This window comes from Trachymyrmex septentrionalis, unplaced genomic scaffold (genome assembly GCF_001594115.1).
Source record: "Trachymyrmex septentrionalis isolate Tsep2-gDNA-1 unplaced genomic scaffold, Tsep1.0 scaffold112, whole genome shotgun sequence".
NCBI lineage: Eukaryota > Metazoa > Arthropoda > Insecta > Hymenoptera > Formicidae > Trachymyrmex > Trachymyrmex septentrionalis.
Window position 1 is genome coordinate 1018417 of NW_017304248.1, and position 19364 is coordinate 1037780.

Genomic DNA, 19364 nt, shown 5'->3' on the forward strand with positions numbered 1-19364 from the left:
CATTTTGAAGAACAATGTAATCAGTATAATTATATAATATATTCAATCTAATCTAGCAAACTCAAGTACATAAAACGAAGAATTTAAAAGTATGCAGAAATAGAATTTTTCGGTCACTATACGTCGCAATGTACGCAATAACTTTACACTAAACTTTAGCTACGACCAATTTTTTTTCCAATTGAAATTATTTACGTATGAGGTATGATATACAAGGGACTATTACCAAGACTTTTCAACACAAGTCATCGAGTTGTCACTCCACAAGCTGCGAACTTCGCCTACATGTAACACTGTACGTTAGCTATCAATATTAACAAATACGAACCTAAAATTGGTGTCTCCGACCGCTCACAATATCTTGAGCGCTGATCCGCTATTCATTACACACTGGATAGACGATCTTATCGCGACAAGGACGAATAAAAATATTCAAGATTTGCGTTATCAAACCTCACTATCGGTCGGTCACCATCTTTTTATACGTCAAATGTAATCTCTTTATGTATCATACGAGAGTGTAACTGCAATCATTGCAGATGATCATAATTGAAAATAGCTCAACGATCCGACGGATCTTCATGTGAAATTATACATACGAGCTATATTTTCACTAGTGTGACATTACAGCACGTATAACACACGCACTTGAATCACGCAAGTCAGTCATAGTACTAGTTTACATCGTACGTACATACATACATACATACGCTTGATACGGAAGATACTAACTAGTAACTTTCTATTGAGTTATCTCAATTTCGGCGATACGTGAAAATATATATATGATAAGTGTATTTAATTAATTATTTTCATGCATATTGTACCAATTTAGTGCATCAGTCCTTTAAAAATATGCTGAAATTAAAATAATTTAAAGAAAAAATTTAAGAAAGTTACTATTTGGACTATGTTCCAAAATTGCTTGTAATTGACTGCTTGTAATTGACTGCTGAAAATCTATAAAGCATGTAACATAAACTGTAGCTGGCAGTAAAATTGAAATACAGCCTTTATACACGTATCAAGAGGTCTGTTGTCACGTTCAATGAAAACCCCAAGTATTTTTGCACTTAAAATGAGATAGATATTTGGTCTTGAAAAGAAAGAAAGCGAAGATGCCGAGTGCAAAAAGTGCAAGCAACGCGAACAGAATTAAATATTCAATGTAAAAGGGGTCTTTAACATCGATCGTCGATTGGTGAAAAACCGGGTATGAGAGTAAATTTTGTTCTCATCGTCCATTTTTCACCAATCAGAATTCGGTGTCAAAGCGCCCATGTGATGTCTGCATGAGGATTCGGTAGATAATACGACCAATCAGGGTGCTGTTCCATGATGTTTGAAATTGTGGGAAACGAAATGTTGGACAAAGTAAGCAGATTAGCGCGTTATACCAACGACAGTGTATGTGTATAGAATATTTCGTCATTAAAATATTGAAATATTTGAATATTCTGAAAGTATTTCAAGAGAAATCGGATTTTTGGAGTGTTACTTTGGAATTTTAATATCATTTCACAAATATTTAAGAAATACTTATGTAGCATTAATTCAACTTTGCTTTACTATTATTTTTTCCCTTTCAAACTTTTGTCTTTATTTGTCGCATTTCTTTTCGAAATATTCAATTGGACTATTCAAAATAAGATATCCTATAAAACTCGGGCTTCAAATGTTTTATATATTCAAATATACAAATCAGGAATTTGGAATGTTTAGTGTTTTTACCTGCATCATCGACGATACTATTAATCGAAGATACTATTAAAGACTAACATTCTTACGAGAATGAATTTGCATCTTTGTGAATATTGTAAGTAATTAAGAGTTAAAAACTGATAATATTGTACTAATTTTATGATTTATTAGTTTAGTAGACGTATTTATGCATTTAGAACTCAATAATATTCGATTTTTCTTCAAAATTGTAATTTCAGTGTTCAAAAGTTAGATTATCAACAGAGATGATAACTGCAGAAAAAACATTGTAATTTTTCTGCAATATATAGAATATTATAGCTTTACAAGTATGCATATTTTTTATGGAACATTTATGTAATAAAAAAACATGAATTTAATAATGTATAAGCCAAATATTTATGTTAATAACAGAAAAATTTATATCATTTATCGATAATGTCAGCATTCTTCAATTACCTCCGAGCTTTTGGATCCCTTTATATATCACCGAAAATTTGTCCAGGGTTGACGGTCTTTAATAGTATCTCGTTCGGTGCCTGCACCAATTACATTTTCGTTGTATATTCATGAAAGGAAGCAACAGTTTTTTTTTTTTAGATTTCGAAATCCTTCCTTTCCTCCAATGTAATTGAATAATTTTCTTTACATATGTTTATGCGGCTGTGCATCAAGATATAATTATCCAACCATATTTGACGTCTTTATGGTAGAAATATGATTAGATAAGCAGGGAGCACAAAACTCTTGTATAACGCATAACACGTAATGTTTAAGAAAATGTACCAATCGAAGCTCTTTGTTTCCTTCTTTTCCATGAAATACAGAACTCTGATTGGTTCAATTTCTTATGCTTCACATGTTATGTACTGTGCAATAGTTTGTGCTCCCTGCTTTATGGCCATTCCACAATAAGCCATTAGTCCTAAATCAGAAGTTAGAAGTTGAAAATTGCCGACTATGATTAGTCAATTTCCAGCTTCTAACTTCTGGTTTATGACTAATGGCTTATTGTAGAATGCGTGTTAAGATGCAGCCACAATAGAAGGAATAAGGAATTAGGAATAAGGAATAAAGCTTTCAACCTATCAGATATTGGATACACTGAAATACACGGTTTCTGATAGGTTGGAATCCTTATTCCTTATTCCTAATTCCTTCTATTGTGGCCGCACCATTTATCTTCTTCATGTATATCTTTATGCGACTATATAAGTTGCATGAATGATCGCATTCAACGGACTCGACTGTTGCGGAGCAGATCCGTGGGCGCTCGTTGCTATTGGATGATCTAAAAGAATACACCAATAGCAGCGAGCGCTTACGGATCTACTTTGCAACAGTTGAGAACGTTCTGCAGAACGCGACCATTCAAGGTCGCTCGATGATCCTTCGTCCTTCGTAAGATGATCATCTGAATGTCAGCGCATGCGTACGGATATACTCTTTGAGGGTGAGTTGGGGTGAATTTACGGGGTGGAAAATGTACGCACGTATACAGTGAGATGAATCGTGAGGGAGACGTTAACATGCATTGACAAATTATCCATTGTTTGTTGATCTGATAGTCTCATTGTGACTTATCCCTCCGGGATTAATTCGCTGCGTGTTTTGGTTAAAGTATAATGTAATGCCGCACGGATAGGGGTGAGTGTACTTACCACGTCTTACCATATGTTCAACCTGCGATACATATACATCTATATCATTTCCAGAAGAGCGCATTTTCGTGCTTCTTATAAGTATTGTAAATTAAAGAATTCGTTTTAATACAAATGTAATGACGCGGATTACAGGCGATTTTTTTCACAAATCCATTTTTATATACACCATTTATTAAGCGTGACTTAATTATAATTACTCTTTCTCTTCTAATTATAGATAGTCTTACGTATAAAGAAATTGTTAAAATTACCATCGATTCTGGAATTTTGAATATGCGATATGCGCTTTTTTAAACTGAAGTCCATTTTTAGGTATAGGCAAAATCTTTCAGGTCGCATAATGTCTTTCATTAGGATATATGTGGATATATGTACACACTCACACATACACAGAGAGAGAAAGAGAGTGGGGGAGGGGGGGGAGAGAAAAAGAGAAACATGTATTAGAGTGCATGTACTGGAATATATGTAGAAAAAAAGTACTGCGTGTGTGCGTGTGCATGCACGTAGAATATTTTAATTAATAACTGAAACTTATTAATTAAACGAAATAACATAGAAATAGCTAAATTTATGAAAAAAATATTTGAAAGGGACAAGTAATGGTAAAATCAATTTTTGTAAAAATTTATTTTCCAACGTCATTGCCATTTTTTAAGATGAAGTTGCAGTTATATAAACTTGTTTGCATACTTAATACAATTCTTCTAATTATTCTGTATTTAAAAAAGAGGTATTGAAAAAATCTATAGTTTGTATATAAAAATTGTATATTTTATTCTGAGTTAAATTTGCATTACTGATACTTGACAATAATTAAATCCTTCATTCTCAAATTTGATGGAGTCAAATTAATTTATAGTATATATGAATTTTTTTGCTTAAAATAATTTTTAGAATATATTTTAAAAGTTGATAGAGCACTCTATTCTACAAATTTGATTATTTAATAGTATCATGTATCTACACGACCATCACAGATCACTTCTTGTGAAAAATCAAATTTGATTGTAATGTCTCATAAATATATAATAGGTTCATAATTAAAATGGATGTTCACGGTGCCGGAGTGGTTGCAGTTCTAAGCACAGTTGGAGCCGCTACCGGGGCAATCTCTGCAGTGATTGTCTATACCATTTGTGCGCGTCGCCGCCGATTACTTACTTCGGTTGGAGGACCACTCAACTGGCACGTAACTTTGTATTTTTCTTTCTGATAGAGTATAACATAAAATGGATGTTCCCCATTTTAATAGCCCCAGGCAAATATCTCGAAAAATATGAAAGATATGGAATAACATTTCGAAGATTCGGAAAAATAAATAAATATTAACTTTTTTTTCAGGTTTGAAAAAGATTTGTTGAATAGAGCCGAGGAAGCAGCTAAGTCATCAAAGAATGTTTTAGCTGGTGTCGCACTTTCGCGGGATAATAAAATTATCAAACATAATGGTAGTCACTCAGATGATGATGAATGGCAATCTGATCACGTATTTGATAGCATTGCCAGTGACTCTCCCAGAAGAGGTAGATATATACATGTGTTTTAAAAATTATATTAAAGAGTTACAGAAAAAAGTATTGCAAACTGAAGAATAGACAAATTATGATTCGCTATAGGACAAATAGATCCAAGACAGCCTCTCTGTTTTACAGCCAATCAACAGGTTTGAAAAGCCTTATTGTTGTATGACATATGAAATATTAGGGTGATACCTGAGACATACTGTAAGAATCAGTCAGAGCTAGTTACTTTAGTAAGAGTAAAGTCACTGGGTGATGATTTTTTTATTGGTTCCGCCATATTCAGGGAACGAAAGCGATAGTAAGATAGAGTAAAATAGCTTATTATGGTTTGTTGTTTTCTCACTTTATCTCATACTTGTGTTCTCTATTGATAGTAGATGCGCGTGCGCACCAGACAGGTGTCTTACCTTTTACTAGAGAAACTCTAGTCAATGTTGAAGATGAAATGCTTTTCAAATTCTATTTAAAAGATCAAATGTAAAATATTAAAAAAATATATTAAAAATGCAAAATGTAAAAGAAGTTTTTCGAATTCATTTTAAATATAAAATAGATAAATAAATGTTTTAAATGGTTTTTGTGCTAAATTGTGTGTGTGTGTGTGTGTGTGTGTGTGTGTGTGTGTGGCTAAATGTTTTGAAAACACTGTAAACTTAGTAGCTTTAAGAATTTATAAAAGAAAGTAGAGACTGTCATTTGAAAAAAGTTGAATTTGAAATATCCTTCGAACATGCTGCACCATTTTATTTCTTCCACAAACTACACTACTTTTTTATTTGAAATAGTTAAAGAGCTTATTTTAATCATTTGCGATTCTCGTGTTTACGTGAATCAGCTTGTGTATTTGAAAATTTTTTTCGCAGTTATACAACATCTCTCAGAATCGGATGATATTTCTCCATCTCCAATGAGTCCACTTGCACCGCCTATTCCGGACGGCACATTGATTGCATCTGAGAAACGCATGATAATCGTCAGACCGCCGCGGAGCATGGATGGGTCTCACTCCAGATTGAATAGCGTCGAGATCGAGTCAGCTTCACGAAACAAGGTTTATATTTTCATTAAATTCTTCATTTACCAATAATTGCATTACTACTACAGGTAATTATAATTTTGTACTACAGTTGTCATCTTCCTCTTCGACTTCTTCGTCCGACGAAATTAGGGGTGAATTAAAATTAGGATTGATATATGATACTAACGCTGGAATACTTACCGTGAAACTTATCGAGGTATAATTTTTCACACGTTCTATATCTATTTCTTATGCATATTAAATATTACCGTTGAATATATAGATCAGAATAATTATTTTTCTTTTCATTTTATAAAGGCACATGATCTTCGTGCTCGAGAATTGAGCGGCATCGCAGATCCTTACGCCAAGATACGTTTGTTACCTGATCGTAACAATGTGTGGCAAACTACAATACACAGGCGTACTTTGAATCCTGGTAAATATCTTCCTCCTGTTATTTTTACAGGATTATCGCTCAAAATGATTCAATTCTCTTTAAAAGCATTAAAATATTTTACATATCCAATTTCTTTTTGTAGTATTCGATGAAGATTTCGTTTTTGAAGTAACGCCTGTATCATCATTGGCTGGAAGAACATTAGAAATCCTGCTCTATGATTTTGATGCGTTTACGAGACATCGTGGTTTAGGCTATGTACAGCTTCCTCTTTCTTCCGTGCCGGATCTCGGTACAAACTTGATCACTATCGTACAACCAGTTTTGCGATATGGAGTGGAGGGTGGATTTAGAGCGCCGCCTCTAGGTGAATTAATGGTCTCTATTTCATATCAGGTGTCTATAGAGAAACTGACAGTTATTATTGTCAGAGCGAGAAATTTACCCATTCTCGACGATCCTGCAAACGCTAATTCGTATGTGAAGGTATGTATATGTATGATACTTGTCCTAAAATTTTCTTACTTAAGATGAACATTGTTTAGGTATCACTTATTCAAGACGGTAAAAATCTTAAGAAGAAAAAATCGAGTATACAACATGAGGCTACTATTCCCGTCTGGAACGATATTCTTACCTTTGATATTAATAGCGACATATTACCGAAGTGTGTCTTACTATTTTCTGTACTACGAGCGAATGGTAATCTCTTAGGTAAGTGCGAAGTATCCAGCTTGTGTCAAAAAGAATTGTTTCAACGTGTATTATCTGGAAAAGGTGCTTCGGCACAATGGTTGCCATTGTCAGAACCAGAAGCGCAACGTGATAATAATGGAGAATTAAAAAATTAAAAAAAAAATCGCTATTAGAATGTGTTTGTGTGTGTGCGCGCGCGCGCGCGCGCACATACATTTATTATACATGGTGTTCCAAATTTTTTGACACAGAGTTTGTATGCAAGTAGAACGAATTAAACTGATTTGAAAAGTCCAGTATCATTTTACAATTTTCGTATAATAATAATAGTTAATAGGAATAATAGTAATAATAGTTAAAAGAAATGTAACGGATATCCGATATTCAGTATTCAGCTGCTTATTTATACGTATAGTTCGGCCATCCAGCCGGAAAGTCACATTAAATGTGTTTTCTAAAGTAAAATTTTGTTTAAAAACTGATTCACGAACGACTTGACATGGAATTTTTGGAAAAATTAAAATTTTGCAGAATATATATAGAACATTCTCCGAATATGTAACGATATACAAATGAAATTTTTAACCGATATTTGAATGTTTCCTTTACGTAAATATTTGAGAATATTTTGAAGTATTCTTGGAATATCTTTTGGGAATTTCAGAAACATTTTGAATATTTTAAGAATATTTAGAGTTTGCTGGGTATTTTCCTGGGAAATTTGATTTTCCGATGATCTTTAGAAATTAATATTTTATTAAGTATTGTGCAAAAATTGCAAAATGATACAGGATTTTTCGACTAAGTTCGCTCTATCCGCATACCGTTGTCACGAGAATTAATTGATTCTATATAAGATAGCTAAAATGTCTCACTTCTTATAATGTTTTAACAAAAAATGTTTTAAATAAAAGTTATTTTGTTTTAAAAAAGACAAAGTAATAATCTCAATTTGATATTGACATTCTCAAAGTCATATCAAGATTAATCTGGATCTTAATTACTAACCAGAGTATGAGAAAGGACATAAATATAGGATTTAAAAAATTATAATTCGATTTAAGAAAAATTAATCTTGAAATGACCTCAAATCGAAAAAGTGCAATATTAACATTTTTTACATAAAATTGTTCCTATTTTTATTTTTCTTTTGATATTAATTAAAGAAAGTTTTTTTTTTACTTTCTGACTAAATAACTTCTTATAATGAGATGTATTTCAAAGCAATTACAATATTGTTTTGAACAAATTATTTCAGAGTCATAAAACCTCAATATCTTTTTGCCAGTAAGTTAAATAAAAATTTTGTTAAATTAAATAAAAATAGAGCAATTTTTTAAATAAACTTTTTCTAAATATAATTTTTTTCGACAAATGATACGCGCCAAGTAATTAATAAGTGAAGCTTCATCATGCATAGAATTAATGGTATTCTCAATGTTAAGTTATCTTAATCAAAGTCTATAACAAGCCTATAAATACGCATATCTATGTAATAATACAATTATCTGTCTTTATGCACTTTTAACGATTTTTAATAAGCATTTACGTAATTTTTTACTTGTGTTCATTATTATCTAAGGCTACCGTGATGTTGTCTTCATTGGCTTTTGTGGATACAACATACGGATTCTTCTTTAACAATTGTTTCGTAGATTTAACTAGATAAGCTAATTTATTGTTAACTTCAACATTCTGAGGTCTGAAGAATAAAAAAATTTTCAAAATTAGGATAGATAAATTTCTATTTGTAGACTTTAGTTCAGAACTGAATTTATTTATTTTTTATATTGTTTTCAATATTTTTTATGAACTCGAACATCTCTGCGATCGTAATTAGATAATAAAAAGTTTTCTCTTAACTGTAATAAAGCATTGGATTTCTTCCGGAATCGGAAGAGGATGAACTTGTAAAACAGTTAAAAAAAAAATATTTTCGATTCCACTTTAACTTTATTTGTCTGTTATGAAGGAGAAGTAATTTCATGAAAGGAATAATCAAGATTTTTCGTTTCATACTCGCGTAACCGGTTTTTTTTCTATGATAAGGAAACTTAGAGCAAGTTCGACTGGATACACTCAATGCACACTAATGCACTATAAAACTTCTGTCGTATGTAAAAATGTATGTTACTATAAATATAAAAACGGATTAAACCATGAAGTCTTTAAAAAATGTTATTGTGTTAATTAAAATCTATATTTTATAATTCGAAATATTTGCATTTACTTTTACACAAATTAAATCAGTGTACAACTTTAATATGCATTAGTGCGTAATAGTTTGTCCAATCGAATTCGCTTATTTTTGGGATGCCCCTCGTAATTATCCAAATTCTATAGCGGCACACATAGTTATATTGTTAAATAAGACGGTCTATTAAAAATAAATCCGCCGGGTCACAAAAGCAGGTTCTTTTAACGACGGCATAGATGTATTAAATGTTATATAAAAGATTGACTGAATTTATTAGCATATATTATTGATCAGCAGATAAAATGAGAATAAAATATAATAGAATTATAGTTCACTCTGTTGAATATGTACGGTACAAAAAATAGGATTGATATATACAGGATATAACAGAGTAACCATATCATTCTGGCTTAAATTCTTTTGAAAAATTGCATTTTCTTGACAAAATATTTCAGATAAAATTGTAAAGTTTTAAGTGTTGCATTAAGTAGCAATATAATATTAAATTACATTGTCAATGTAACATAAAAATCAGGTTGAATTTTTTTAATAGAAAGTTTTACTCAGAAAATATTTTATGAAAAATATTTTTATTATAGTGCCTTAAAAAGCTCTCAAGATCAGCTATAACAATACATAATAAAATTAGGGATTTCCATTTGAATATTTATACATAAGCTAATTTTTATCTCGTTACCTTTTAACGCTATTCAAGATTACATTAATCATTATCTAATGTGCGCTTAAAAGCCTATAATTTTTGTATGAAACATTTTTCAAGAAAAAACATTTTTTTAAAACTAGCCTGATATAGTTGCTTTGTTATATGCTATATTATAAAATATTTCGAGAATATGCAATCAAAGAACATTCCAAACAAAAGTTGTAATATTCCAAAAACCATTTTTGATAAAATTGCATATTTTCAAAATATTTGTCTGATTGAGATTAAAATGTATCTTGTATGTATGTGTGTACGCATGCATGCGTGTGTACATTACATACGTGGAGAACAGAATCACGAAATATATTTTCATCTTACATAGAGAACATCAAACATGTTTTATGCATGTTTCATTGACTATTTCATACATTATGCATATACAAATAAAAGAGAAAAGTAGAACTAACTCTTATTATTCGTGATCGCTTTTCTATGGTTGGGAAAAAAGTATACATTTTTTTTTTAATCAAAATGTTTCATTATTTATATTATGTGTACAATGTAACTGTACAGAAAAGGAATGGACCAACGCGATCCCTGATCCTAGTCGAATAGACCTGTAATTAAATAATAGATTGCGATTAAAATAGAACTAGTTATATCCATCGAATAGGATGATTAATTTTTACTGTATTCTCATTTTTTAAATATTGTCATCATGTATACTCTGTAGCTAATACATGCTATATTAATCACTGAATATTTGTTATAATTTTCTTTCGGGATTAGCAAAATTCATATTTTTTTTTTTATAAAGTCTATGGTGGTAAAAATCAATATTTACAGAAAAATTGGTAGAAAATACCGGCAAAAACTGTTCTATTAAAAGTAAGAAAACAAATTTAGAAAACTTTGTTAACGATATTTTTCAGTATCCTATTATCATTATTCTATTTTAGTGTCAATTGATTGTTTTCTAAATTTTTAAGCTTTATTCAAAATAAAACTAATAATAGATTGGGAATGTTTAATTACTTTCTTGAGATTTAAATAATATAAAATTGATGTAAATTTGATAAATTACCAAAGCCCATATCATCGTCTGATTCTTCTTCTGGTTCTTCCTTCTTCTTTTCTTCTTTAGCTGGAGCAGCTTCAGTGCTAACGGGCGCTGCTGCAGCTGGAGCTTTAAAAGAACAAAATAAAAATATTTTTCATACAGAAATAATAATTAAAAAGATATTTTTCTGAATAAATCATTCAAAAAAATAAAAATTTATATTGCATCATATTATATATGATATTCTAATAAACATTATAATTTTCTTATATTTTTTATGTTGTTAACAAAACTTTCAAGATTACATCTTTATTGATAAAATCAGAAAGTTTGTCATCAGTTTCCTTTGACCTCTTTTGCTGACCGAGCTAGCAATTTAAAACTAGATCGGTGGATGATGAGGTTAAAATTTGTAAGTCTTCCATAACTTATTTAACCATAAAATTCTTCTAAATCTATTTTTAATATCTGCAGTTACTTATTGACATCAAGCTTTGTTGATATCAAGATATAATCTGTTTTTTTTTTTACTTTAACATTTTCTTTATTAATAGCAATTTGAATTTCTGTGATTCTAATGATGTCCAAGCAATAGACATGTTTGAGCTTGTAATAGAACAAGAATTTTGCAAAGATTGATGGAAATAAAACAAATTAAAAGAAAAGTTATTGCACTGAAAAGGACTCAAATTCAGAATAAAAACATGTATGTTTTATATATAAATTTGTCTATCAAATACATCTTAACTGCCTGGAAATTGTATTTATTTAATAACTTTATGAATATACAATTTACATACTGCAGAAACTCATATAAACATTTGTATTTGTATTGGTTAAAAAAGGATTTGCAACTTAATTATTTATTTGCGATAGAAAAGTACATATATTACCTGCTCCTACAGGTGCGGCTCCGACACCGGATCCGATGTTGGTAATCAATTCCTTAACATTTATACCTTCTAAAGCTTTAGCAAAAAGTCCAGGCCAATAAGATTCAACATTTACATTGGCTGCTTTTAAAATTGTTTGTATTTTTTCGCCCTGTAAAATTGAAATATAATAATTCAAGAGACAATACACTAACAATAAATTACATTTATTTTTTATTTTTTGTCTAGAGTCAATTTTCATATTCTATGAATGAAGGTAAAAAATGGGTTTGAAATATGTAATACTTGAAAGTTCATATAAAAACACTAATCATTAAAATTTAAGATTGAATTTAAACTGAGTTTGATTTTGACGCTTTCAGCGTTTCTATCTTTTACAACATCTAATGAACGATAAAAACAGAATAATAAGTGCTTAAAGCGTATAAAAGTCCAAACTATTACGCAGCCTTAATAAGCTTTAATTTTATCGATATTTTTAATATAAACGAACACGTGTAGAATCCAATAAATAAAGAGGTTAGTAGATACGTTAAATTGAAACAATTATGTCAAAAGGAGACATAATACAGAGATGATAAAATTATTTAATAAACAAACATAAAAATGCTAATGAAATATACCGATAACAGAACATACCGGTACAAAAGATGATAAACCCGCATGACAATATCAATTTATACTTACAGTTACGGCGATATCATCGTCAACGAGTATCAACGCGGAGTAAACGCACGCAAGCTCGGCCTCAGTCGTCATTTTCTTTGTTTAGATTTAATTACTGAGAAGCGGATGGAACTTAAAATTGGTGTAAGTCGTCGATAAGACCTTAGCTCTACAAGAGAGAACAAACACCCAAGTTCGCAACTTCAACGGAAACGAAAGAGGATTTTACCGGATATCACGTAATGAAATAAACATGGTAACTGATAAGCCGGTATTTCATGTGTCGGTCGACAAGACTTTTCAAGCCTGTTGATTGGCTGCAGAAATCCGAGATGTCTGTTCCATAGCCAATCAACAGAGGGTCGATTCTGTATATTTAACAAGATGAAAATTATAAAAGTGAGTAAATTTACTAGGTGTGGACCAATGAAATTATCAGTATTCTAGTAAATTCTAGTAAATTCGCTCTTGTGAAAGCACAAGCAATAGACACAGGCAACAGGGAATAACGAGCGATCCAATCAGAGTTCTAGGATATAATATCAAATTTACACGCCAGAGCTCTGACAAGTCGTTATTTTCTGTTGCTTGTATCTATTGTTTGTGCCTATTGTGTTTAAGCCTTTAAAATGACTCAAATTGACAGGGTAGCGAAAAATACCAAAAACGCATGCGCATGTAGGCCATAGAGCATAAAACTGCGACTGCAGTATATGTTCGCAGTATTTCGCGAGGGGTAACAAATTTCCTAGCTCCGAGTTATCAAGTTAACGCTTAATATCTCTCCCGTTCTCGGGGCAGGACAACGTTTATTGTTGTCAGATTCTTTCATTTCGTGTAAAAACATATCGAATAAGTTCAATTTTATTGATATTTTATTTGTTGATAATTTTGGAGCTGCTGTAGCGGTATAATTATTGTATAATTACCCTAAATTGATACACACAGTACGTATCAAAATGATTAATCAAATACTCATATATATGTTTACACATATCGCTGAAATTAAGATAATTCAATAGAAAGTTGCTAATTAATTAGTATTAAAAAAACTCGTATTAAAAAAAAGTATACGATGTAAATTAGTTCGTACTAATTTGATATATGTATTAACCGATTTAACGGTGTAAAAGGGATTATTGTATAACTTCCATTACATTTACATCGAACTAGAAATTGAATAAAAGAATGATACATATAAATAACAATCGTCAATATTTCAGATATTAGCGAATATGACTGGCCTGGGCATGGACTTTGAAGATGATTTCTTCTTTGAAGAGGATAAAATGTTGGTTATGTAGAAAATTGTGGATATTAATGTTTATTAGTTATAATTTATTATACTACATTCATTATGCTATATTACAGCCTTAATGTGCTTTCTTTTGGTCGTAAAATGCATGCCTGAATGTCACGGTGTGGTGGAAAAGTTTAACAAACAATTCAATTATTCCAACCACGTTTACAAATACTAGTATGCTTGAAAATTTGAACACATATCAACTTTGGATAAAGCTTTTATCGCTCTGACCACCATACCATCGGCTAGCATGGAAATGCACCAACTGGCTATGATGGAAGATCGCATGTACGCACTGTTTTTATATTATTTTTACATTGGATTATATTGATTTTTTTATATTCTTGTCTTTTTGCGTATCAAATTCAATATTTTCCTTTTACACTGCTTATTGGGATTTAGGCCAGATATAGAACTGGTCACGCAAGATCAATATATACAGCCACAACTCATCAACCTGTAAGTTTTATTATTAAACATTTTATGAAAAAAATATTTATATTAGCAATTTATTATATTAATATTGCAGGGAACTCAGTGAAAAATCAAATATAAATGAATTTCTTAATATGAATCTTTATGGTTTTTAGTAATTTATAATACATTATAAAGTGATAAGATATAATTTTTCTAATAATTTAGATTTAAATTATTGGAATGTACTTATCAATGAAAATTATTGATAAGTACATTTAAATTGTTTGTAAATTTATATATTTTATTGCCTTATAATTATATTATTGACATACAACCATGGAAGCTCATACAGATAGTTTATATTTGATTTATGTTTGATTTATTCTTGAAACAATTATATTTTTTGTTAATTTAATTCAGTAAAAGATTTATCGAATACATGTGACAATTGTTTTTTTTTTTTTTAATTTAAAAGCACTTAAAATTTTACATAGCATGAAATATTGATATTATTAAACATTTATATAACTTAAAGCTTATATGTTAATAAATTTACATATTTGGATATGATTTTTAATATTTTATTAAGTAATAAAAAACAGAAAGAAAAGATTTTTTATATTTTTTGTATTTTATACATACAAAACCTACTGTGCATTATTTATATAATTTTAACTATTTTTATTATATATATTTAGTTATATACTATTTATATAACTTTTTATATGTGTATGTATTATATGTATGTATTAGCTATGTACATGTAAAATTAATAACATAAAATTTTTTCATTTGAGTTTAACATTTAATTTCAATAATATTAATATATATTATACTCTTATGTGCATTATTTATTTAATGTTTAATTATGGATCTATTTAAATTTTATAAAACCTGAAATATTAAGATTAGACAGGACCGCTTATATAAATATAAATTAACTAAGTACAAGAAGTGTTTATTATGAAGTATATTTTTGTATATTTAATAATTTTTTCTAAAAAATTTAAAGTGCTATATATTTATTTACTCAAAGATCATATTATATAAGTTTTTTATAAATTTTTTTTACATTTCAGGGGTATGACAATTACATCTGGGAATGTCGTAATACAGAAGGATACTAGTAATCTAATCGGTATAAGCATCGGCGGCGGTGCACCACTTTGCCCATGTCTTTATATTGTACAAATTTTCGACAATACACCTGTTGCTGTAGATGGTACCCTTCAAGCAGGAGACGAACTTGTGGCAGTGAATGGAGCATCAGTAAAGGGTAAAACTAAAGTGGAAGTTGCAAAAATGATACAATCCTGCGATTCGCAAGTCAGCATTAATTACAACAAGTTACATGCTGATCCAAAACAAGGTCGTACACTCGATATTGCTTTAAAAAAGGTATATATAAATCATATCATTTTATTTAAAAAATAGCAATAATCTCGATATCTCAAAAAATATGATTTAAGAAAAATATTTTGCTTATCTTATAATATTTCTCCTTTCAAAATGAATAACTTTTTCTTTTTATTTTGTTGTATATATATTTGTTAAGAATAACAAAGATATTTTAAATGTTTAAATTGGAGGAAACATTCCGTTATAGCATTACATCATAACAACTTTTATTCTGCTAAAATTATATAATAATTAAATTTTCGAATTTGTAGGTAAAGCATAGATTAGTTGAAGGAATGGGTAGTACTACGGCTGACGCACTTGGACTATCGCGAGCTATCCTTTGTAATGATGCTCTTGTCCAAAGATTGATGATGTTGAAGCGCACGGAAAATTTCTATAGAGGTCTAGTTACACATGCTAAAGCTACTTTACATGCTTTTTTCGATCTGATACAAATTTATAAAGGTACAAAAGTTTCGAATAAGTATTGTCAGAAGCTGCACAAAATTATTACACAGTATTTACTCATTCAAATGTTTTTTTTTTTTTCCAGTATTCGGGGATGCTTTTGCTGCCATAGGTGTTCGAGAACCGCAGCCACGTGCCAGTGAAGCTTTTAGACAATTTGGAGAACAGCATAGGCAAATGGAAAAGTTTGGAATGATGATGTTAAAAACTCTGAAACCAATATTAAGTGACTTGGGAACATATCTTAACAAAGCCATACCAGATACACGGTTAACCATTAGCAAGTATGCCGATGCAAAATTTGAATATTTATCTTATTGTTTAAAGGTGAAAGAATTAGATGACGAAGAGCAAAGCTGCGTCGCTTTGCAAGAGCCTCTTTATCGCGTTGAAACAGGCAATTACGAATATCGTCTGATACTAAGATGTCGGCAAGAAGCTCGTGCAAGATTTGCAAAGCTTCGCTCAGACGTGCTAGTAAAGCTTGAACTATTGGACAATAAACACGTTCAGGATGTTGTATGGCAGTTGCACAAGTTTGCAGCAGGTCTAGCCAAGTATTATGCCAATACACGGGATTTATTGTCGACAGTAACATTATTCCCGGTTGAAGTCGATTTGTCACATTCCGCATTTCAATACAAATCTACCGGGCCGCAAACTTTAACGGATTTAAGTGAAGACATCGAAGAGTACGAATCGGAAGAAAAACAGCAGAACATAAACGAAGAACTTCTCATTGATACATCAAATTTCCCACTGAATTTAACCGATAACACATAGCAATACTTCTCGAGTTTCTAAAGAATTTCGAGATAAATAAGATTTTTGTTACTATGTACCTACATATGAGGACTTTATAATTTAATTTCTGCTTTCAATACAACTGTGATTATAGAATTAAAATAAATCATACGCACGTTATATATAGGGCGTTTGATAATTATTGAAAACGCTCTTGTGCAGACAGAGTGGATTAAATAAACTAAATAAGTAGACCAAATAACTGTGTGTAAAAAATCCTATACCACATTTCTCTTAATCAAAAGGATGTTAACGTCAGGGTATCGTCTTTTACTAATTGAATTACTGATTTGCACACATTTGAGATTTTTTTTATCCATGCACTAAACTGCACTAGAACTTTCTTTTTCGCTTTTGCCAAATAATAAACATATGCCTATTTCAAAAGTATATACTAGTTTAGCTATAGAAAACCGATGATTTTTTTTTTATCAAGATTGGAAAACAACGCGTTGTAACGCTGTTACACCGTTTTCGATGTTTTTTTTTATAACAACCGTTACTTTTTTTTGTTTGTAAAGGTAACGGTTGTTATATATTTTACAGTAACAGTAAAATTCAGTCGTTATTTTTATCGTTACTTTAATCCTTTAATAACTATTCAATAGATAGCATTATTTTTCATTGGTTAAAAATATTTTACAATAGAAATTTAAATATCGAAAAATATTTTTTTATTTTATATCTTAGATTGCATTCCGATGGTCACTTCCAATACTAAAAATCTGTAATATAAGTAACATGAATTATAAAGTAAATATTCAATATTTGAAATAAATATTAGAATGTACTTTTAATGATGACATTAATATTTTAAAACAATGTTTATTAAAAATTTTTAATAACATTTACGTTGGTAAATTACAATCTAATTTCCATTTAATAAACCTCAAATGTAACGCAACCGATTTTCCCGAATTCATTGCTGGCTAGTTAACTCAATTCAATGGCTGCTTCCTGAGCGTTCAGTGAACTCATTTGATTGGCAAATACTGTTAGATCTTCAAATGTAGATCAATCAGATGAAAGAACTCCCTGAACACTTGGGGAGCGATTGCGCATCTGGATGCACTTAAATAAATGGTGAAAGAACGTTGAGTCATGAATCATAAAGGTACTAGGTGATTATCTCTTTTTTATTGCTGCACTTTCTGAATTAGTATACACAGTGCAATAAGTTAAAGTAAAAAAAATATACTTTTGTTTCACTTATGCACTGCTTTAAAGTGCAGTAATAAAAAACAGACCTAATGTCTATCAGATTCTTTGATTTTAAAGGAAGCACGGTATCGGAAGCAGATCTGCGCTTGCGCAGTTTGACTTTCTACCAAATAACGTGACTAACGTTCACCATTTAACTCCCTATTATGTCTGGGAGTTTATGAATATTTTTGTGCGGGTGGCCTTACTATATTGTTTCTGTTTCATAGTCTGGTCGTTTATTGTATTTTGTCTTTCCGTTGTAAAACGTGGAGTTGAGAAGCGTGGTTTTCTCGTAATCGAATTTTATCTAAGTTTTTTTATAATAATCATCAAAAGAAAGTACCAAAATGCCACCTAAATTTGATCCAAATGAAATCAAGAAAGGTATTTTATTTATATTTTTTGTGTAGAAATGTAAATTTCTAAAAAATTTATAACTAACCTTGGAAAAAGAAAGATTGCTAAATTGCTTATATTTTTCATACTAGTATTTCTGCGATGCGTTGGTGGTGAAGTAGGAGCTACTTCGTCCCTTGCTCCTAAAATCGGTCCTCTTGGTTTGGTAAGTTTGATTGAAAAAAATAAAATTTTTTTCTAACTGAAACTTCTGTATGTCTATTCTATCATGTCTTAGCGTGGAACTGACACTACTGTGTCTCCAGATTAGGAAGATGTAATAATTTATTTATGTGAGACACTCAATTTTATTATTTAATAATTCTTGTAAATTTTGTTATAATAATAAATGTTTAAAATTATAATTTTACAATAAATCTAAATTTAAAAACTAGTATAGCACATTATAGAACAAATTGTAAGATCTGTTTCTATTAGAATATATAATTTTATTGTTATTTCTAAAAGAATAAAAACATATCTTTAAAATAAAAAAATATGAAATAACATAAATAATTACTCCATATTAATTATATAATTGTTTAAATATCAAAAAACAATCTTAATTCGTCAAAGCAAATAAAAGTGATAAATTTTCATTTGCTTTGGCAAATTAGGATTATTCTTTTAGAAATAAAAGTAAAATTATACTTTTTCATGGGAACCGATTTTGTAAGATTTGTCTCATATTATACAGTTTTTAAGTCTTCATATCTTCTTGGCGTCTCCTTTTTATAAAAAAAAAAATAGCATGATTAAAATATATTTTCCTTAAAATCACTCCACTCTTGTATGAAACTTTTTTCTGTGTTTTATACATTCATGTTTTTAAAAATATTTATTTCTTAAGATTAAAATAAATAAAATAAATAACTCCTTTATATACA

The 19364-nt window shown here is 30.0% G+C and overlaps 5 protein-coding genes across 9 annotated transcripts in view; 3 read left to right on the forward strand and 2 right to left on the reverse strand.

The window, feature by feature from the left end:
* LOC108752772 (E3 ubiquitin-protein ligase Su(dx)) overlaps positions 1–660 on the reverse strand; it is an 8475-nt gene extending 7815 nt beyond the window's left edge. The window contains exon 1 of one of the 2 annotated variants that reach the window (XM_018493858.1): positions 329–660. The gene's annotated coding sequence lies outside the window, so the exon portion shown is untranslated. Of the gene's footprint in view, positions 1–226; positions 272–328 lie in introns of those variants that run through there. The other variant, XM_018493867.1, reaches the window with a different exon arrangement.
* Positions 661–3122: 2462 nt separating this feature from the next.
* Positions 3123–7544, forward strand: LOC108751989 (synaptotagmin-5-like). Of its 2 annotated transcripts, none has more exons than XM_018492528.1 (8): positions 3123–3154; positions 4401–4553; positions 4710–4891; positions 5755–5942; positions 6019–6126; positions 6228–6348; positions 6452–6795; positions 6855–7544. In XM_018492528.1, the coding sequence occupies exons 2-8, from the start codon at positions 4414–4416 to the stop codon at positions 7158–7160; spliced, it is 1389 nt and encodes a 462-aa protein (XP_018348030.1). In that variant the 5' UTR covers positions 3123–3154; positions 4401–4413; the 3' UTR covers positions 7161–7544. The 2 variants fall into 2 exon arrangements, with proteins under 2 accessions (XP_018348030.1, XP_018348023.1); XM_018492521.1 differs by having other exon boundaries at positions 3133–3348.
* A 2836-nt stretch (positions 7545–10380) lies between these two features.
* On the reverse strand, positions 10381–12711 carry LOC108752765 (60S acidic ribosomal protein P1). The gene is made up of 4 exons (XM_018493846.1): positions 12507–12711; positions 11820–11970; positions 10951–11052; positions 10381–10483 (listed from the first exon to the last, which is right to left on the reverse strand). The coding sequence occupies exons 1-4, from the start codon at positions 12576–12578 to the stop codon at positions 10470–10472; spliced, it is 339 nt and encodes a 112-aa protein (XP_018349348.1). The 5' UTR covers positions 12579–12711; the 3' UTR covers positions 10381–10469.
* Positions 12712–13203: 492 nt separating this feature from the next.
* On the forward strand, positions 13204–17211 carry LOC108752750 (PRKCA-binding protein). 3 transcript variants are annotated; one of them, XM_018493815.1, is made up of 6 exons: positions 13709–13776; positions 13857–14076; positions 14191–14247; positions 15285–15603; positions 15876–16071; positions 16160–17211. In XM_018493815.1, the coding sequence occupies exons 2-6, from the start codon at positions 14039–14041 to the stop codon at positions 16855–16857; spliced, it is 1308 nt and encodes a 435-aa protein (XP_018349317.1). In that variant the 5' UTR covers positions 13709–13776; positions 13857–14038; the 3' UTR covers positions 16858–17211. The 3 variants fall into 3 exon arrangements, with proteins under 3 accessions (XP_018349325.1, XP_018349317.1, XP_018349335.1); XM_018493823.1 differs by lacking the exons at positions 13857–14076; positions 14191–14247 and adding an exon at positions 13204–13432; XM_018493833.1 differs by lacking the exon at positions 14191–14247.
* A 1123-nt stretch (positions 17212–18334) lies between these two features.
* Positions 18335–19364, forward strand: part of LOC108751927 (60S ribosomal protein L12) — a 1977-nt gene continuing 947 nt past the window's right edge. The window contains exons 1-2 of the mRNA XM_018492417.1: positions 18335–18465; positions 18570–18643. Coding sequence (XP_018347919.1) covers positions 18429–18465; positions 18570–18643 — 111 coding nt within the window. The 5' untranslated portion in view covers positions 18335–18428. The remainder of the gene's footprint in view (positions 18466–18569; positions 18644–19364) is intronic.

Bases quoted from the DNA above. Each gene is read 5' to 3' on its own strand.
- LOC108752750 (XM_018493815.1), top strand. From the start codon at position 14,039: ATGGAAATGCACCAACTGGCTATGATGGAAGATCGCAT. The intron at 14,248-15,284 runs GTAAGTTTTATT...TTTACATTTCAG, and splicing joins CAGCCACAACTCATCAACCT to GGGTATGACAATTACATCTG. The intron at 16,072-16,159 runs GTACAAAAGTTT...TTTTTTTTCCAG, and splicing joins TCTGATACAAATTTATAAAG to TATTCGGGGATGCTTTTGCT.
- LOC108751989 (XM_018492528.1), top strand. From the start codon at position 4,414: ATGGATGTTCACGGTGCCGGAGTGGTTGCAGTTCTAAGCACAGTTGGA. The intron at 4,892-5,754 runs GTAGATATATAC...TTTTTTTCGCAG, and splicing joins CAGTGACTCTCCCAGAAGAG to TTATACAACATCTCTCAGAA. The intron at 6,127-6,227 runs GTATAATTTTTC...CATTTTATAAAG, and splicing joins TTACCGTGAAACTTATCGAG to GCACATGATCTTCGTGCTCG.
- LOC108752765 (XM_018493846.1), bottom strand. From the start codon at position 12,578: ATGACGACTGAGGCCGAGCTTGCGTGCGTTTACTCCGCGTTGATACTC. The intron at 11,971-12,506 runs GTAAGTATAAAT...TCAATTTTACAG, and splicing joins ACGATGATATCGCCGTAACT to GGCGAAAAAATACAAACAAT. The intron at 11,053-11,819 runs GTAATATATGTA...GTTCTTTTAAAG, and splicing joins AGCCGCACCTGTAGGAGCAG to CTCCAGCTGCAGCAGCGCCC.